Source organism: Bubalus kerabau, chromosome X (genome assembly GCF_029407905.1).
Source record: "Bubalus kerabau isolate K-KA32 ecotype Philippines breed swamp buffalo chromosome X, PCC_UOA_SB_1v2, whole genome shotgun sequence".
Lineage (NCBI taxonomy): Eukaryota > Metazoa > Chordata > Mammalia > Artiodactyla > Bovidae > Bubalus > Bubalus kerabau.
In genome coordinates this window covers 140,949,549-140,970,711 of record NC_073647.1, presented here as the reverse complement: position 1 = coordinate 140,970,711, position 21,163 = coordinate 140,949,549, and the positions used below count along the sequence as shown (strand labels likewise).

General features: G+C 41.9%; 1 protein-coding gene across 5 annotated transcripts in view; it reads left to right on the top strand.

The window, feature by feature from the left end:
* The window catches only part of PHEX (phosphate regulating endopeptidase X-linked), a 227,582-nt gene that overhangs the window by 117,622 nt on the left and 88,797 nt on the right, over positions 1-21,163 (top strand). For all 5 annotated transcript variants that reach the window (XM_055565587.1, XM_055565586.1, XM_055565589.1 and 2 more), the window contains exon 13: positions 230-331. In XM_055565587.1, coding sequence (XP_055421562.1) covers positions 230-331 — 102 coding nt within the window. The remainder of the gene's footprint in view (positions 1-229; positions 332-21,163) is intronic.

Here is a 21,163-nt window from a genome sequence, read left to right as displayed (position 1 = left end):
TTTACGACCAGGCCATCACATTGCTCTTAAGGGAAGAAATGGTTAGTTTTCTTCTAGCAGTTGGGAAAAAAGGCATTTCCCTGAAAGAAGAAATTCTGCCAGAGCATGTAGTGGATCTGAAGGGAGCTTCTTTCCCACTGTGTTTAGCATTGGACTGTTTATTGTGGCCCAGAAAACCTTGTCTGAGGCTTCTTGGTTTTGACCTGCTTCTTTGGGTATTTTCTTATAGATGGAGGAATTGATTGAGGGTGTTCGATGGGCCTTTATTGACATGCTGGAGAAAGAAAATGAGTGGATGGATGCAGGGACAAAAAGGAAAGCCAAAGAAAAGGTAAGGATTCCTTTGGATGAAAAAAAAATATGACTTTTGGTTTAATGGATTTTCATGCTCCCCATCGACTGTGTGGTGGATTTTTATATTGACTGAGCCATTGACTCCGAATGACCCCAGAGTCAGGTATCTGTTTTGGGATGAATATGGAGATTTTATTACCAGGAGGTAAGAGAAAATAAGATCTGACTTACTCAAACTGCATTTTCAAACACCTTGTCATTCAACCTTTCCTTCTCTCCTAATTGCCGGCTGTAAGAGCCACATGGCTTGCTGCCCAGTGAATTTTGCCATTAAACCATCATTGGCTATGGCAGAATGCAGAGCAGTGGGGAGCCAGGGGGAGCAGCTTGCAGAAGAACCCTCAAGGCACAAAGAAGAAAAACCCATACTGGCTGTGTGTCCTTCTGCTCCATGCACCACGTGCGCTCGTGTCCTCAGGCAGATACTTTACTGTAACCAAGCAGAGCTACTTCCTGCAAATGATCCAAATAGCGTGCTTATAAATGGTAGACCATTGTGTAGGAATACAAACATGTTTCCTAATAGAAGCAGACACTTGCTTGCCCTTGTAAAACTTTCTGGTACCATGTAGCAAGATAAAGGAATAAGTGAGAAAAGTAGCAGCAGCCTGGCTGTTTGAAAATAAAGAATGGGGCCCATCTTGAATTCTAAGTATTCTGATGGAGCTGGAGCTCACATGGGTAGGAAATGCCTGCAATATTCTTAACAGGTGCTGCTCTTCTGCTTGGAGACTGCACTTAGGAGCATTTCTTCTTTAGGTCCATGGACCATCTATAACTTTCCAGGCCCCTCCCTAGCAAGGTCTGATGCAGTGGATTGAGGGTGCAGTCTGAACATTTGTGATTGTAACCAGTCTCCCTGGTGATTCTCATCCTTTGGCAGGCCTCAGGAACACTGCTTAGAGTCATACTGAGTCATGCTGAGCAAAAAATTTTTTTGCGTTATGGTCAAGGGACAAAGGGGAAAAGGGTTTTCAGAGCAGGGAAGAGACTCTGTATGATGCCATAATGATAGTTACATATGAGTGTACATCTGTCCAAACCCATAGAATGTGCGGCCCTGAGAATGAACTATAATGTAAACTGTGAACTCTGGGTGATAACGATGTGTCAATGCAGGTTCATCAATTGCAATGGATGTCCTACTCTGGTGGGGATATTGATAATGGGGGAGGTTGTGCGTATGTACTGGCTGGCCACTATGTCGGAACTCTGTACTTTCTGCTCAATTTTGCTATGACCCTAAAACTATTCCTTGGACTTCAAGGAGATCAAACTAGTCAATCCTAAAGGAAATCAGTCTTGAATATTCATTGGAAGGACTGATGCTGAAGCCGAAGCTCCAATACTTTGGCCACCTGATGCGAAGAACTGACTCCTTAGAAAAGACCCTGATGCTGGGAAAGATTGAAGGCAGCAGGAGAAGGGGACGGCAGAGGATAAGATGGTTGGATGGCATCACTGACTCAATGGATATGAGTTTGAGCAAGCTCCAGGAGTTGGTGATGGACAGGGAAGCCTGGCGTGCTGCAGTCCGTGGGGTTGCAAAGAGTCAGACACAACTGAGTGACTGAACTGAACTAAAACTACTCTACATAATAAAGTTTATTTAACAAAATAAGAGGGTAACATTCTGGGAATGCTTAGCCTTGTTGAAATGAGAATGTGCTGAGGTTTAGCACAGATATTTTCTAGAGCTTTAATACTCCTAAGATGAATAAACATTGCCATAGATATTTTTGTCAATAGACATGAAAAGCCTGTTCAGTGTTTATAGTGAAGAAAGAACTTGCTGGGGGAGGAGGGGGGGCAGTGGTATTAGAGGAAGACAGAGGGCGAGTTTGATTGTTTTTTCCCGTTTGAGAACCTGTCACATCTGTCTGAAGTCAGGTTGCTGCTAAGTCACTTCAGTTGTGTCCGACTCTGTGTGACCCCATAGACGGCAGCCCACCAGCCTCCCCCGTCCCTGGGATTCTCCAGGCAAGAACACTGGAGTGGGTGGAAGTCAGGTTAGGCATATGCTGATGAAGGCAGGAGGAGCATGCAGGCTGTGATGAGAAGCTCTCCAGATGGTTGATGAAACTTTTTGCACCAACATGTCGTCGTTTGAAGACTTCATTTAGTTGCTGGGCTAGCTTATGATATCTGAAACAGAGCATGTCTTACACTGGGCAGTTGAGAGCACAGCACAGTGGGAGCTCTTGATCCTAGCCTGAACCACTGTGGACTGAGAGTCACTGGTGTGGAGGGTGGGTTGGAGTGAGGTGTGTGGGTTATGAATGGCTAGATACCAAGGGAATGCTCTGGGGACCGCAATCAGTTCTTTGAAAAGTATGGCTGGTGATTGCCTTGTGGGTTGTCTCTGGGGTTGTGTAAGGGAGTGGTTGCCTTATAGTTGGGCCCTCTGGGCAAGTAGTCATGGGTCCTTCTTGAAGGAGGATTATTCTCATTCCTTCTAATATTAGACACATTCTTGTTCATCCTTTGAGTTGCTCTCCAGTCTTATATTTTATTTCAAGGAGAACCCTCACCTTTTGTTCTGAAAGTACTCTTTGAACACTCTGCTGTCTTTGAGCTGAGTTCAGCCTGGCAGGAACTCACACTAGTTCCTCGACAGGTGCAAATATCAAAGATAGTTGTCCTGTTGGATGACACGAGGCTCCTGGAGCATATCTTGAATTTCAGAGCTCAGAGCAGTTCCTTTAATTAAAGGCAAGAAAGAAGGAACATTGTCTAAGAATTTCCAGCAGTTTTCCAAGGCAGGTCTGGCTCTGGACCCCAGAAGATGAGATTTTCTTTTCTAAATTAAGTGAACCTGCAGATCTGGCAGTGACCTCTGGGTGGAGCTCGTAGAACTCATAAAGACAACATTTAGGAAGCTGAAGGCTTTTATGCAGCTTTCTGCTTTGGGGTTGTTTTTGAAAAAGTATTCTTTTTCTTGTCTTTTTGCTATGCTGTCCTCAATTTGATTGCCTTTTAATAGTCAACAAGAAAGAAGAGGCTCTACCTAATCATGCCTTGAATCTTAGATGGAAATCTCTGACTATCTTAGGGGCTTTGTCTTTCTGATACTGAGTAGCCCCTGCATTAAGACAGGATTTGCCTGCATCTGAAGTGGAGGTGAATAATTCGCCTGCTCTTCCTGGTATGACTTGGCACTGTTCTTTGGGCATGTGTTGTATGCAGTATATCACCCAGGCGGAAGATTTCTCATCAATAATAGTGCCCACACTGGGCCAGTGCTGAGTCACTTGGCAACCCATTGGGAAAGCTGGAAAAATGTTCTGATTTGTGATGGGGAGAAGCTTTTCTTTCCTTCACAATCAGGCTCTGGTCTGCAACTAATTACAGTGCCTCCTAAGGGATGTTGACCTTAGCATTCCCCAGTGACCTGCCTCCTGAGCAGGGAGGGTCCAGATGCCTAACACCTTGGCTTTTGTGCTGGTTACTCCAGTCTCAGAACAGAAGTGTGGGGCTGCGGCTTTGTGTGCTGTTTCCTAAGGGTGATCACTGTAAAAGAGAAACAAGGAGTGAGGTGTGCGGGTTATGTAAGGGAGTGTAACCTCTGCTTCTGTGAATGAAGGATGGGTTTGTTATCTCAGTCTCCCTGCCTTTCCACCCAGGAGATCACGAGTGGTTTTGTTTTGTGAAACCAACAGCATAGGTTTCAAAATGGAAATTTAGTCTGGTCAAATAAAACCAATTTTTGTTTAGGATTCTATGTTCCCTGCAAGCATATGCTCTTATTATAAACAAGCAGCAAAGGACTGGAGGCCTGCTAATTTTTTCCAGCTGTCATAGCTATTGAATGAGTGTAAGATGAAACAAATTACTTCGGGGGCGTCTTCTAGAAGATTTGCCTTTTCCAAAACAGAGTAGGAGAATCGCAAGGTCACCCCACTACATAATGTTTGTGAGGCCTGCAGGAAGGGATATAGCGCTACCTTTGGCTGCTCTGGAGGCGGGAACCAGGCTTGTGCAGGTGAGCCCTGTGTCAGAGCAGGAGGAACTTGACTGACCTCCAGCTGGATTCAGTTCTGCAGCCAAAAGCTGGATTCTTTGTAGATATTTGTTTGTGCTCTTTACCCCTGCAACTTTTGCTTACCAGATCACCACCCTTTGAGAAAAAGACCCTGAGGGAACTCCTAGGACTGCAGCATTCTCAGGAGGCTGTGAATGGCTTTAATTTTAGCCATAGCAGATACAGCGGGTTTCCAGGAAGTCTGTCTCATGGTCCCATCGACATAAGCATGTGACTCCCAGGCACATGCTCTGGGCACAGTGGGAAGAGTTTTCCTACAGAGGGCCAAATAGAAGTTGAGCTCACGTCTTTGGCTTTGTCTCTGTTGGGGAGGGTAAATAACCTTTCCTTCCATTCTTCTAAGTTCTTAACTGGGGTCCATATAACAACAACAACAAAATAGATTAACACAAGAAAAACAAGCAAAAGTTCAGTAACATGTATATCTCATACACATGTGAAAGAAACTCAGAAAAATGAGTAACTCAGAGAAGTGGCTTAGAACTCTGGCTTGTGTGTCACCTAAAATGAAGAACAACACATTTGTAGAGAAATAGGAAGAAAAACAGGTGAAGGACTTGGGAAACGTGACATGCTGCAGTCCATGGGATTGTAAAGTGTTGGACACGACTGAGCGACTGAACAACAAGAGAAGGAAAAAGGGAAAGTAATTTTAGCCTTCCAAAAGTGGCAGATGGTGGGACTGTAAATACATGGGAAAACTAATGATAGATACAGGCTAGTTAGTAGACTGTTATATGGAGTCTTCTGCTGCTGTCTTCAGGCCTACAGTGTCTCAAGTTGTCTCAATGATTCCCTTTTGTCCTCCCTGGTAGAGACGGCAGGAGGAACATCTTTAGAAAGTTATCTCCTCCTTTTACGCAAATTGGGGGAGGGCAGGAGCTTTTCTTGTATCTGTTGCTTCTCAATTGCCTAGTTGCCTTCAGCTCAAAATAATTTTTATGTCAAAGAGGCATATTTTGGGGTGTAAATCTGGTTTCCTTTATCTTTAGTCTCTGCCCAGATCTAGTTATTGGAATTGCCCCAGGTATATCCAGTCTTTTGGGGCTTCCCAGGTGGCTTAGCAATAAAGAATCCATCTGCTAAACAGGAGATGTGGGTTCGATCCTTGGGTCGGGAAGATCTCCTGGAGAAAGAAATGGCAACCCAGTCCAGTATTCTTGCCTGGAGAATCCCCATGGACAGAGGAGCCTAGTGGGATACAGTCTGTGGAGTTGCAGAGAGTCAGACATGACTTAGTGCCTAAAGAGCAACAACAACATCTGGTCTTTACCACCCATGCGGGTGTCCTGTCCACATCCAAGCCCAGTGATTCTCAGGGTGTGCTTCTAGACCACCAGCAGCAGCCTCACTGAGGACTCATTAGACATGCAGATTTTCAGGACCACCCCAGGCCTGGTGAGCTGGGGGAGGGGAACCCTCTGCCCTTGCCATTACCGTTTCACTGCTCATCTCTCTGACTTCACCTGCCAGCACCTGTATTTCCCCGACAGCTTTGTCTTCCCACTGGAGTGTGCTAGGCCACTCCCACAGAGGGCTCAGCGGACTGGGGAGCTGACGATTGCTGTGGTTGATGGGGGTTGCCACAGCCCCTTCCTCCCTTGAGTGTGCTCTGCACTTGCTCCCGCTGGCTCCATGAGATAGGCTCAGTGGAGTGTGTCTTTCTTCATGGCCTTCACCTGTCCTCTCGTAGTGTTTGGTGTCTCTTTCACGTCCCAGATGAACTCCTTGCCGTTTAGTCCTTGTCTTGGGATCTGCACCTGGGGGCTTCCCACCTAGGAGACAGCCTCTGGGGTGTGACTTTTCCTGTCCTCCCTCTCCTTAAGGTGACAGCGCCTGTCACTGCATCTGGATGCGAGCACCACTTCAGTACATTCAGTCCTGCACATGTATCCGGAACCGACAGCGGGCCAGGTACTGGACTCGGAGCTGCAGATTCGGAGATGAGCTGATGTTTGCACCCTTCTAGGAGAGCACAACAGTGATAGGGATTCCGAGACGATGGAGAGAAGTGTTCATATGATGGAGACACAGAGCGATTCTGTGGGTCTAGAGGAGGAATCTCGGAGCCCACACAGCCTGAATGAGGGCACTGACATGGGGAGTGCCCATGCTTCCACCTTTGTCCCCTGTCACAGCCCTCATTCCTGCTGCCGGGGGGCATGGCTCCTTTGGCTCTTCCTTCCTTATCAACCCCAACAACTTTGCCTCCAGCTGTCACTTTCCTTTGCTACCTTCACGACTGCCTCATCTCACATATTCCTTTTAAATTGCTTTGTGGAAGAAAAGGAAGGGAAGGGCTTTTGTCAAACTGTCTCCTTGCTCTTGCCTGTGACAGGTTCAAGCCTGTGTGCGTAGGTGCTTAAGATTGCCGTCACGCCAGTTTGTGCATCCACTCCGGTGCTTGCCCATGAACACACAGGGACTGACAAAATGGCAGTTTAAACATCTTTTGGTCTCCCCCCACCTCGCCTGAATCACGGGCTCACACTGGCTACCATCTTGAGCTTGCTGACACTCTCTGGCTCTGTGTCTCTCTGTCTCTGTCATGCGCACAGTCAGGCCAAGGTAGTGGCCTTCCCACTTGTCCCTTCTCTGCCTCACTGGCCCCAACAGAAAGTACGGTACAGAAGCCTTCAGACTCTAGAGAAAGACTGCCGTGGCTCAGAGCCCATGCTTGCCACTTATTAGCTGTGGAATGACTTAACCTTTCCAACCCTCAGTTTTCACATCTGTAAAATGGTGAGATCAGTACCTACCTCAGAGATTTGTCATGAGGAGTTAATATACTTAAAGTAGTTAGAAGAGTGCCTGGAGCATGAGAAGGACTCTCCAAGCGTGCTCAGCTGTCTCTTCCAAGCTGTTGTCCTGAGCAGGAGGGGGACTTTGGCCGCACTGGCTGCTGAGAGGTGGGAAAATAGGTTCCGTGTGTCCGGGCTGTTGTGTTTCCCTCTGAGGGCCCTCTTAACCTTTAGATGCTTTAATGCTTTTTTTTCAGAACACTGTCCTTCTCTGTAGTCCCTTCAGGGCACTTAATAGTGAGCAGCCCCTCCTGAGAGGGTGATGGGACAGGAGTACCTTGCTTTTTTCTCTGTGGATTTTAGATTTTCTTGTTTTGAACAAGTTCAGTGTTATCTTTGTGATACACTTTTTAAATACAAAAGCAAGTATTTGGTGTAAGTAGGAGTTTGTTGCAAGGGCTTCCCAGGTGGCTCAGTGGTAAAGAATCCACCTGCCAAGCAGGAGACGTGGGTTCGATCCCTGGGTCGGGAAGATCCCCTGGAGAAGGGTATGGCTACCCTCTCCATGGACAGAGGAACCTGTCGGCTACAGTCCATGGGGTCACAGAGTTAGACACGATGAGTGACTCAACAGCAGCAGTGCTTTGCTGCACATAGTTACCAGAGGCATATAATTACCTGATACCTTGTTGGAGTGAGGTTACTTTAATTGAGTTTTGGTGTTCTAGATAAAGCCTTGGGGAATGTTGTTTTGGACAATGTTAGATGCCACTGGTTCTCATACTTGAGTTGCTGTGGCACCCCCTGGAGGGCTTGTTAAAACCCAGATGGCCAAGCCTCACCCCCAGAGTTTTCGGTAGTTCTGCCCTGAGTGAGTACTGGGACAGTCAGAAGCCACCCAGGCCACTCACTGCACTGTTGCTCCAGCTTCTAAAATAGTCCTTCTTGTTATGGATACGAAGGTTCCTTCTTGGGCATTTCTACCCTTAGACTTCATATCTGTCCCCGGGAGCTCTGTGGAATATACCTTCCACATGAAAGCCCTTCCAGTGTTTGAAGATGTTTAAATGTTTTCCTGTATCAGATAGAACATCTCTCATGTTCCTCTTTAATTAATAAGCCTAATATACCAGGTAGATGTTGTAAATACTTCATATATATTAACTACATCAAAACCATGATGCCTGTATGAGGATGCTCAAGTTGTTTCATTTTACAGGTGAGAAAACTGTGGCACAGAGAGGGCAAGCAAGCTTGCTCAAGGTCACACAGCCAGTAGGTGGAAGAGCTGGAACTCAATCCCTGGCAGTCTGGTTTCAGAGTCTGTGCTTTTATCCACAGGGCCAGTGGGTCTCTAAGTATGGTCCTCAGGCCAGCAGCATGGACTTCACTTAGGAACTAGCTGAAAATGCAGATTCTCGGCCCCACCCCAGATCTATAGAATCAGAAACTCTGGGAGGAGACCTAAGAACCTGCGTTTTAGTAAGCCCTCTGGGTGATTCTGAAGCTGCCAGAGTGTGGGATTCACTGCTCTCTGCTGTGCTTCTGATGCCTCATCCTGCTGGCTGCTCTCCAGCTTTTCAACATCTTTTTTGAAAGCTCAAGTTCAAAGCTGAACACAATATTCTAGATATGGTCCAACTCGCACAGCACAATGGGAATATTATTACTGCTTTTGTTTTGCATACAAATTATATTGGAAATCAGAAGTTTATATTATGGCTATCTTTTCCCCTCAGTCATGTCACTGTTGGCTCATAACGAATTTACAGTCAGTTAATTTCTAGGTCTTTTTTTTTTTTTTTTAAATCCCACAAGAAGTGTCGTTAAGCCCTATTGCTCCTGTCATAAGCTTGGCATTTTGTTTAAACCCTCATCCTAGAACTTTACATTAATTCATATTAAAAATCCATTTAGCTTTGGTCATGGCTCTGGTTTTTAAAAAGTGTATGTTTCTGGATCTCCTGTATGTTTATTATTTTTGCTGCAAAAATCTATGCTTGTTAAAGAAAATCTTGAAGGTAGAGTATAACAGTAGAAAGAAAATTATTGCTAGTGCCATCACACGAACATAACCACTGCTAACATTTTGATATATCACTTTGTATTTTTTCCCTATGCATAGGCTTGAAAAATGCTGTATATATAAATTTGATTCTTTCTTTTTTCTCATATTTTAAGCATTTCTCTTGTTATTGTACTGTCTTTTTTTCTCTTTCTTTCTTCTTTTTTTTCATAGTCTTTATAAAAGAATTTTCACTGTTATTGCATAGTCTTCCAGTGGTTATACAGGAGATCACTTAAATATTTCCCCATAGTTGGGTATTTAGGTTGTGCTATTATTGATATTACTATGATAAACATCTTGTGCATAATGCTTTCCCCCAAAATTTAGGATTAATTCCATAGAATGGCATCTCGAAAGACCTTTAAAAATCTCAAATCTGTTATTCAATGTCTCTACCTTTATATCATTCATAATTTAGTAAGTCTACTTTTTTTTTGTCTTTACTATGCATACAGCTTGTGGGATCTTAGTTTCTCAACCAGGGATTGAACCTGGGGTCATGGCAGTGAGAGTGCCAAGTCCTAACCACTGAACAACAAGGGAAGTCCCAGATAAATCCACTTTTTGGTTTGATCGTTTTTCTGGGTTATTAATGAGCATTCTCACACAATAGGACTGGAATGTCCCTATTGACTCATCCTTCGGAGTCTTTAGAATCTATTGAGCAGATTCATAGAGAACCTGCTCTGTGGCAGGTCTTTTGTTAGGTGCCTATCAGTTCACTAACCAATGGATTTTTAGTCCAGTTATTCTACTTTGAACAGCTTCATGGAACTGTCATCTGATTTATCCATTTTGCTTACAAGGAGATCAAAAGACATTTTAGCAATGCCTTGATATGATCCAATTACACTGTATTTAGGGTGTTCTGTGATTTTCTGCTTTATTGTTCTGTTAAAAAAGTGGGAACTTGAGGAAATCGAACATTCATTGGGCTCCCATTCCTTTTTTTGGTCCTGTATTATTCTCAGTGGAGATTAAATCAGTCTGTGGGTTACAGCCAGCTCTTCAGACTCCCAAACTAGAAATCTCCATTTTACTTCCCAGCCAACTAACTGGAAGCACTCAAATCCTGTTGAGTCTGTCTTCTAAACAGCCTGCAAATCTTGACCATTTCTGTCTCATAGTTCTTTTCTCCCCTAGCTTTGCCTCCTTTTTCCCTTTTTTAATTGAGGTAAAATTCACATAATATAATATTAAGCATTTTAAAGTGTACAACTCAGTGGGATTGAGTACTTTCATAATTTTGTGCAACCACCACCTCTGTCTAGTTCCAAAATGTTGTCATCATCCTCTTAAAACTTTTAAGAAGGGAAGCCATGTTGGGTTCTGAATGAGCCAGGAATGAACCAGCGACCACAGTTCTTCCCTTCCAGGGCTCAGTTAAGTTTAGTTCAGTCACTCAGTCGTGTCCGACTCTTTGTGACCCCATGTACTGCAGCATGCCAGACCTCCCTGTCCATCACCAACTCCCGGAGTTTACTCAAACTCATGTCCATTGAGTCGGTGATGCCATCCAACCATCACATCCTCTGTCATCCCCTTTTCCTCCCATCTTCAATCTTTCCCAGCATCAAGGTCTTTTCAAATGAGTCAGTTCTTTGCATCAGGTGGCCAAAGTATTGGTGTTTCAGCTTCAGCCTCAGTCCTTCCAATGAATATTCAGGACTGATTTCCAGGGGTCACTTCAATGCAATAATCTGTATTTAGGGGGTAGCGTTTTTCAGTTATAAATAAACACTATGATGTTAAGAGAGGACAGAAAAGACCTATCAGAAATGCTAAAATGGTTTGTTTTTCTCCTTCTGAGTCTATAAGTGGGGGAATGGACTAAAAAGGATGAGATGATGTATATCTGTTTTTAAGGCTTTAAAAGTTTTAAAAGCTTCCCTGCCTTTTTTCTCTTGGCCACGCTGTGTGGCATGTGGGATCTTAGTTCCCCAACCAGGGATCAAACCCATACCCTCTGCATTGAGAGTGTGGGGTCTTAACCATTGGACCACTGGGGAAATCCTAACCTCCCTTCACTTTTATCCATGAAATTGATTTATAGAAGACATTGTGCTATTTGTCTGGAAGAATTTTCAGCACTGTTGGCTAATGATATACTACCCTTGTCTTTTAACATGTTCTTCTGTCCCTCGTATTTCTTGTAAATTGGGGGTTCAATCTAGAGGTTTGATTAGATTCAGGTTTAATTTTCTTTTGGTGCAAGACTTCACGAGCAGCGCTGTGTGCCTCCTATGCAGCCCACCAAGAGGCACATGGTGCTGTTTTGTCCCACTTCCAAGGAAAAGGTTGATTAGTGGGTTCAAGAATTATCAGATCAGTCCTTCATTTTTAACTTACCCATCAACCTTTCATGATAGGCAGTGCTCCTCTTTCTTGACTGTACCTTCACATCACTCTTGTGGAGCTTAAAAAATCCAAATGCTCAAGCCACACCCCAGACCACTGAGCTCAGACTCTCTGGGGGTGGGACCCTGGTATCAGTATTTAAAGTTCCCCAGGAGGTACAAATATACAGCCAGGGTTGAAAACTGCTCTTTAAGTCATTTAACTGGTCGTTGGTACAGTGCATAGATATATGAGTTCAGTAGGAATTGCAGTGGGTGATTTTCCAGTTCTGGCATTCTTTCTGCATTTATTAGCTGAAATATTTCTATAAAAGATATTTTCTCTCATAAACCACTTGATTACACTGACATACAACTTATACTGATATAAACTGCCAAAAGGCAGCATAAATGTCTTTTTATTTATGGATTTTCGCAATGAGTTCATGCCTTACTATCTCCAAAGGTACCAAAAGAGTTTCGTTTTTAAATATCATGATAAACTCAGGGAAAGTGAAAGTGTTGGTGGCTCAGTTGTGTCTGGCTCTTTGCGATCCCATGGACTATAGCCCGCTAGGCTCCTCTGTCCATGGACTTCTCCAGGCAAGAATACTGGAGTGGGGTGCCATTTCCTCCTCCAGGGAATTGTCCCAACCTAGGGAATGAACCTGGGTCTCCTGCATTGCAGACAGATTCTTTACCATCTGAGCCACCAGGGAAGCCCTGACCCAGGGAATTTTATGTATTTGATCTGTTTAGATTCATGACAATCATTATTTTTTAGCTCAGACTATCCCATTTTGGCCAACTTAAATCTCGTACTTTAGAGAAGTTTGACATGACTCCAGTTGTTTCTCCATGTCCATCTACTCCCCCACCATCTTGTCTTTGACTCTAGTTGTTTCTGATAGCATCTTTGTTCCCTGACACAGGATATCCTCTTTAATGTTTGATTTTTATTTAATCACAGACTGTTTTGAATAATTTATAAATCATTGCCTTAATTAGTTCTACCAGTGAGCAATATATTAATTTTTTGCTGTTGTTGCCATTGTTGTGGGACAGGGGAGAGACTCATTACCAAATTGAAAGACAGAATTTCAGTAATAAGCAGATTTGCAGAAGTTTGAGTGAGAAGTTTATGTGAATTATCATTTGTAAGGGGCACTCGCTCATGTCAGTGGATATACATGTAATATATTCTGTGATGTTTGAAAATTTTTGCAGTGTTATATTCTCATCAAGAATATAAAGAAGTATATAACTAGTGCATGACCCTGCCATACATTAAAAAAATTAATGCTAGTATCAAGAAATAGAACTAATTTTAACAATGGGACTATGTTAATAGATGAAACTTGCAATAGTAAATATTCAAAAAATTTTAACAATATGAACAAGCAGTAATAGTTTAAATGTGGTACTGTAACAGTGTTTAATGTTTAAGTGTAATATTAAGGGTTATTTTGGCTTGTGGGATTTATTGGTTGTAGGACTTTGCAAGAAATTGGAACATGCTGTGATAGCCTCAGACTGAAATTCCAGAGGCCCAGGGGAGAGAGCTGCTTTTTAAAAATTATGAAGCCTATTTATTACTTTTATTCATGGAATGGAGCGGGGGAGAGGTTTAATGCCTGTCTTTATTCCTTTTTGGTCCAAATGCAAATTGAGTGTGTTAGGAATTCACTAACAAATACATGTTTAGTTTGGTTTGATAAGAAGAATCAGTTTAGATATATTGGTTTTTAATTTCATGGGAAAACAGTTCGTTAGAGATGTTTGAGTTCTCTGTGTTTATTTTGTGATGTTTCTTCTCTTTGGCCTAAGATGAAACTAATAGCCACGACGTGTCTACTTATCTGCTATGTCTGGGGCTGTGTCTGCTGCTGTCAGTGGCTCCCCTCTTATCTGGCTGCTGGCCCTGCTCTGTCAGTTGTACGGGAATGGCAGTTCCATTAATAACCCGAGAGCCGGACAGGCAGATAGTGGAAAACGGGTGAAGAGAGAGAGATTGTATTTAACCTGGTGTTCTGAGTTGTCATTTTCTAGACCCTAGCACAGCTGGGTAAAGGCGGGCTTGAGGGCGTGATAGCAAATCCACTTCTGACAGAATCTCACTGATGAGCTGGAGAAACAACCTGATACCAAGAGAAGAAAGAGTAAAAGAAACTGGGAAAAAGGTAAAGATTTGGGGTTGGAAAAGTTGGAGGAAGCAGTGGTAGGAAGAAATGGCAACCAAAGTATTCTGATAGGGGTGCTGACAGCTGTGCAAAATCAATTTCACTTTGATTTAAAAATTTTTTAATTAATTTATTCTGTATTATTTTTTCATTTTTAATTACTTACTTAATTTTTTGGCCGTGCCACACAGCTTGCAGGATCTTAGTTCCCCCACTAGGGATTGAACCCAGGTCATAACAGTGGAAGTGCTGAGCCCTAACCATTGGAGAACCAGGGAATTTCCTCATTTTGATTTGAAATATTTATCATTCTTAACATTTCAAATGAACAAAATTCCTTACCAAAAAAAAAAAAAAAAAAGGATTTTATGGAAGGATTGATTCCTTAAAGAGAATTTTGGGGTTTTGCTCTGTTTTGATTCTGGGTCTGTCAATTGGCCAGAGGGAAGAGGGCAGGTTTTAGTTCTCTCTGTGCAGGGAGAATGACCCACCTACTGCAGTGGTCTATGTTTGGGTTATCTACTGCTGTGTAACAAACCACCTCAAAACCTGCTGGCTTCGAGCACCAAGCATTTTATTATTTCTCGTGATTCTCCGGGTTGGCTGGGGCTCAGATAGGTGGCTCTTCGGCTGATCTCATCTGGAGTGTGTCAGGCAGATGCAGTTAGACGGTGGCAATGGCTGAACACGTGAGGTGGCTTCTTTATTCGTGTCTAACGCCTCAGTGTTCCTTATGGGGCATCTTTCTCCAGAAGGGTAGTGTGGTGCTCTTTGTCTCCAAGAGGCAGGAAGCAGAAACTGACAGTCTTCTTAAGTTCTGGTCTTAGAAGCCCCAGAATGTTTCTTGTGTTACATTCTTTTGATCAAGGTCAGGGACACAGCCAGTTCATATTTGAGGGCAGGAGAAAGACTCCATCTCTTGATATGAGGACCAGTGTGAGCACACAGGGAGGAAAGGCATGGTTGGCAGCTGTCTTTGGCCACTGCCTACCTACAATCTGTATCCTTTGCCTTTCTCATAAGTGTTCAGTTTTTCATTGTTTACAATAGAGAATTTTGAACTATCTTTACCTGCTCTTTAACACCTGACCCCCAAGTATCATTAAAATTTCCCCCTGTTTTCCTGTTAGATTGGTTAACATGTTTCATATTACTGACTTATTCTTTTCCTAGTTCAAACCCAGCATATATTAACACAGTGACTTAGAGAACTGTTTGAGTAAACCTAATTATTGTCGAACTGTGATGCCTAAAGGATTCAGCCTGTCTGTGAAACCTTCCTGCATAGGTATAAGAAATACCTAATACATATTAGGGCCTAGAACTGGACTAAGTCAGAAGGGACCCAACCCCATCCTAGTAGACAAATCATTTTTCCCAGTTTTACATTTGAGTTTCTTAGTAAATAAACTTAATTTTCAGTTTACACACTCTTGACACTGACTCCCTGTACTTTATTTATTTTATTTTTGGTTGCCCTCGGACTTTCTCTAGTTGTGGTGAGAGGGGGCTCCTCTTCATTGTGGGGTGTGGGCTTCCCATTGTGATGGCTTCTCTTGTTGTAGAGCGTGGGCTCCAGAGCACATGGACCTAGTTGCCCTGTGGCATGTGGGATCTTCCCGGACCAGGGATGGAACCCGTGTCCCATGCATTGGCAGGCAGGTTCTTAACTGCTGGACCACAGGGAAGTCCTGTACTTTAAAAAAAAAATAGAAGTATAGTTGATTTATAATATTCTGTTAGTTTTAGGTGTACAGCAAAATGATTCAGTTACACGTATTTTTTCCAGATTCTTTTCCATTATAGGTTATTTTAAGACACTGATTATATTTCCCTGTGCTATACAGTAAATCCTTGTTGTTTATCTATTTTGGGCTTCCCCGGTGGCTCAGACAGTAAAGAATCTGCCTGCAATGCAGACCTGGATTTGATCCCTGGGTCAGAAAGATCTCTCTGGAGAAGGAAGTGGCAACCCATTCCAGTACATTTGCCTGGAGAATTCCATGTACAGAGGGGCTTGGCAGGCTGCAGTCCATGGGGTCGCAAAGAGTCGGACACGACTGAGTGACTAACACTATTATCTATTTTATATATAGTAGTATATATCTGTTAGTCTCATATTCCTAGTTTATCCCACTTCTTTTACCTTTCCCTTTTGATGACCACAAGTTTGAATCTGTTTTGTAAATAAATTCATTTGTATTATTTTTTAGAATCCATGTATAAGTGATATCATATGCTATTTGTCTTCCTCTGGCTTACTTCACTTAGTATGATATTCTCTAGGTCCGTCCATGTTACTGCATGCAAATGGCAATATTTCATTCTTTTTTTTTTGACTGAGTAATGTTGCATTGTATCTATATACCATATCTTTTTAATCTGAATTTTTTATTGAGATAATTTTAGATTCATAAGCAGTTGTAAGAAATAAAGAGAGATCCCATGTACATTTTACCCAGTTTCCTTCAGTGGCAACATTTTGAAAAACTACAATATAGGTCATAACCATGAAATTGACATTAATATAATCCACAGACCTTCACATTTCCCCAGTTTTACTCTGTGTACATTATACAGTTTTATCATATGCAGGTTTATGTACCCACCACCACAGTCAAGACACTAAATAGTTCCAGCACCTTGTGCTACCATTTTATAATATACCCACTTCCCATCCCTACCCCTGAATCACTAAGCAGTTCTCCATTTCTGAAGTTTAACATTTCAAAATACTGCATAAAGGAATCACGCTGTCTTTACCCTCTTGAGATAAGCTTTTCCCCACCTCGGTATAGTTTCCTGTAGATCTGTCCCCTGCTTGTGGTATGTATTAATAATTTGTTCCTTTTTATTGTTGAGTGGTATCCCATAATACAGATGCATGACTGTTTATTTAAACCATTCAACTGTTGAAGGACATCTGAGCAGTTTCCAGTTTGGGGCTGTTACAAGAAAAACCACTATGAACATTTATGTGTGTGTGTGTGTGTGTGTGTGTGTGTATTCCTTTTCAGATTCTCTTCCACTATATGTTATTACAAAATATTGAATATAGTTCCCTGCAATATGTAGTAGATCCTTGTTGTTTATCTACTTTATATATAGTAGTGTGTATCTATTAATCTCAAGCTTCTAATTTATTCCCCTTCCCTTTCCCCCTTGGTAATTATAAGTTTCTTTGCTATGTCTATATTTCTGTTTTGTAAGTAGGTTCATTTATATCATTTTTTTGATTCCACACATAAGTGATATCATGTTATTTCCCTTTGTCTGTCTCATTTACTTCACTTAGTATTATAATCTCTCTTCATGTTGCTGCAGATGGCATTATTTCATTCTTTTTTATGGCTGATTAATATTCCACTGTATATACACACCATATCTTCTTTATCCATTCATTTGTCAGTGGACATTTACATTGCTTCCATGTCTTGACTATTGTAAATAGTGCTGCTATGAACATTGGGTGCATGGATCTTTTCAAATTAGAGTTTTCTCCAGATATATGTCCAGGAGTGGGATTGATAGATCATATGGTAACTCTATTTTTTTTTTTAAGGAACTTCCATAATGTTCTCCGTAGTGGCTGCACCAGTTATATTCCCACCAACAGTGTAGGAGGGTTCCCTTTTCTCCACACCCTCTCCAGGATTTATCATTTGTGAACTATTTGATGATGATCATTTTGACTGGTGATAGGTGATATTTCATTGTAGTTTTGACTTGCATTTCTCTCATAATTAGCAATGTTGAGCATCTTTTCACGTACCTACTGGCCATCTGTATGTCTTCTATGGAGAAATGTCTTCTGCCCAGGTTTTGATGGCGTCGTTTGTTTTTTTGATACTGAGTTGCATGAGCTGTTTGTGTATTTTGGAGATTAATCCCTTATCGGTTGCATTGTTTGCAAATATTTTCTCCCATTCTGTACATTGTCCTTTTGTTTTGTTGATAGCTTCCTGTGCAGAAGCTTTTCAATTGGATTAGGTCCCAATTGTGTATTTTTGCTTTTTTTTCTTTTGCCTTGGGAGACTGACCTAGGAAAGCATTGCTGTGATTTATGTCAGAGAATATTTGCCTGTGTTCTCTTCTAGGAGTTTTATGGTGTCATGTCTTGTATTTAGATCTTTAAACCACTTAGAGTTTATTTTTATATAAGATGAGAGGCAGTGTTTTAAATTCACTGATGAACGTAGGGTTCTGACTTCATGTACTTTATAACCGAAGACCCTCGGCATTGGATAGGGCTGTGCTTTGCTCTGTGTCCTTGCCGACCAAAGGTAAAGGGGACAGATCTGCTGCCTTTGGTGTATTCTGGCGTTGCCAGCACTGAAATCACTGTGCAGGCTAACAAGACTCTCCTTGCAGGGGTTTGTAAGGATTAAATAATGAGCTGAATGGACCTGTCCCAAAGCAGAGCAGAGTCAAGGACAGTGCTGAGGCTGTGTCCTTCAGGGCTGCAGAGAAGAGCCTTTGCTTAATTCTCATGTTAAGTTATAAAATGAATCTACAGGACAGGTGTATGGAATAGTTCTTTTTGTTCTTTCAGGCTTTTGAAAATGAAAAGTAAGATTTGGCAAAGTGGTTTGTATAGATCTGTGAAAAGTCATATTCTAAAGAGGCCCTATAAGTTGTCCTAAGTAATTTCTCATTGCCATTAAAAATTGTTCACAGAAAAGGAGCTTGTGAGAGAGAGGGAAATCTTGAAATGAGAAAACTTGACAGAGTAGAAGAGGAAGGAGAGCATCCTTTCCCTCCGATCTTCTCTCCTCACTTGCCAAACCCTACCTAATCATTGGGTGCTTATTTGAGTGTCCTCTGTCAGCATCTGATGAGAATGAGAGCTGTGTAGGGTGCCATATGACCATGTGAGAAAGAGCTGGAAGCTCTTGCAAACTTTTCAGCCTAGTGTTACCTTAGACCCAGGCTATTGGTATTTTGAGAAACAAAATAAAACTCCTTAGGCAATTCCAACAAGCAGCCAATTTTGAGAAACAGAGCCTTCTTAGATCACTGCTGCTCAAACTTGAATGTGTATACCACTTTCCCAGGGGCCTTGTGAAAATGCAGATTCTTAATAAGTTTGGAGGAGGGCCTGAGATTTTGCATTTCTTGTGAGTTTTCAGGTGAGGCTGATGCCTGTGGCCCATGGACCACAGATTGACTAGTGAGAGTGGAGAGCAGGAGTTGGCAAACTTCTCACTTAAAGGACCAGATAGTAAATATTATGGGTTTTGCAGGCCATATGGTCTCTGCCACACTATTCAATCTTACTGTTGTCACGTGAATACAGCTCTAGACATTCTGTGAACAAATGGATGTGAATGTGTGTCAGTAGAATTTTATTTGCAAAATCAGGCAACAGTTTGAATTTGGCTTGCAGGCCGTAGCTTACCAACTTGATCTATAGCCTTCCTACTCTCAGGGTTTTGACCAACACTTTGCTGCTTTCTTCTCTTGTTGGGCTAAAGTTTGAGTAAGAATTAAGTGATATTGGATGTGCACATGCTAAGTTGCTTTAGCTGTGTCCAACTCTTTGTGACCATATGAACTGTAGCCCACCAGGCTTCTCTGTTCATGGGATTCTCCAGGCAAGAATACTGGGGTGCGTTGTCATGCCCTCCTCCAGGGGATCTTCCTGACCCAGGGGCTGAACCTGCATCTCCTTTGGCTCCTGCATTGTCAGGCTGATTCTTTACCGCTGAGCCACTGGGGAAGTCCAAGTGGTTTTGTGTAGTGGTTACTTATTGGCTTTGTTGAATGATGAATAATTGATGATGACATTTACTCTGCTGTTTACAAACAGCCCACGTTGTCCCTGGGCTGTGGCATATTGCTTTGTCTTCAGTATAGGGGGCTTTTCTGATTTCCTTCCCTAGATTGCCTTTTAAGAATTAGAGCAAAGAAAAAGCTAAAATTTGTTTCCAGATTGTACGCCATGGGCATCCCAGAATAAATGACCAAGTCTGAACTGTGAAGGCAGAGGATGGCTTTGGGTTGCATTTCCTTTTATCTGTCTCCTGCCACTCACCTGATAGTGCCGTAGTAAAATAAATTTGAATCTGATGAGGAAGTGAAGCACTTAGCCCAGTACCTGATCCATAGTTAAAATTCAACAAAGACATTAGTTTTGTTATTATTAAAATATGTTATTTCTATTGTTGCTAATTGTGTCTAGCTATGAAATCTCCTTTTTGAAGATGTCCTTTCCACAAGGTCCTTCCCTTTTTCCCATCCTATCTGAATCCAACCCATCCCATCCTATCCTCTGCATTCTTCTAGTTTTTTGTTTCGTTTTTGCCTTCCATTCTCCATGTGTCTGATTGTGAACTCCTTGAGGACAGGAATGAATATATTAAACTATAATATCTCAACTCCTGCTACACAAAACACAGATGAATTTCACAGATGTGATGTTGACATGAAAGAAGCCAGACACAGAAGAGTACACACTTTTTTTTTTTGAAGTTCAAGAATTGGCAAAGCTAATCTATGGAGATAGAGGTCAGAATAGTGGTTATCTTTAGGGTGCATGGCTTATTAACTGGAAAGGCACCCAAGGGAGCCTTTTGTGTGCTATGAATATTTTAAATCTTGTTTCAGAGTCGCTTGTGCAGGTCCATGTGTGTGTGTGTATTTAAAAACAAATCTTTTATTTGTATACTTATTGTGTACTTTGTTAGAACTCAAAAAAATTTTAAAAGATGTTTTCAAGTCTGTGGTGCTTATTTGGCAGTTCATAATCATTCAGTAAAAGATTGAATATTCAACAGATATTATGATGAAGAAAGTGGTCAATTTAATTACCATGTGACTAAAGCCAAATTTTGAAGAAGATGTAACGTTCATTTGAAAAGTATGGTGGACATAGTTCATAATCAGAGTTCACACTATTGTACACAACACTGCTTGAATCTTCATCTGGCTGTTTCAGAAAATAGTGTAAATGGGGAGGACAGGACTTGTTATTTAGGACTGTTTGTGGAGGTGACATGGCAGGGAATGAAATAGAGAGAAGGACACAGTTCCATCACCTTGGTGGAAATCTCATTATTAAATTGAGTCTCCACTGCTTCTATCTCCCTCCTTGCCCCTCTCCCCTTGTCTTTTTGTCATTTCCACTTTGAAATGAAATCTGCAACTCTTAATAGATGCTGCTGAAACTTGTATGGCATTTTTACCAGACGGTGTTTGAATCTCGGGTGTTGTGTTAAAAATGAAGACCAAACACATGTACAAATAAATGAAGGTTGAATTAATCTTTATAATTAAATGCAACATTACCCTGCTTTGACTGATTTTAGCTTTCAAAGTGGATTGCATACTAATTTTTCAGTGAACTGTAATTGTATTAACGTGGCTTTTTAGTTGCCTCAAAGTGCTTAAAAATAGATTTTACCAAGCTACTCAGAGAAAAGTTATTAGAACTTTTAATGTTC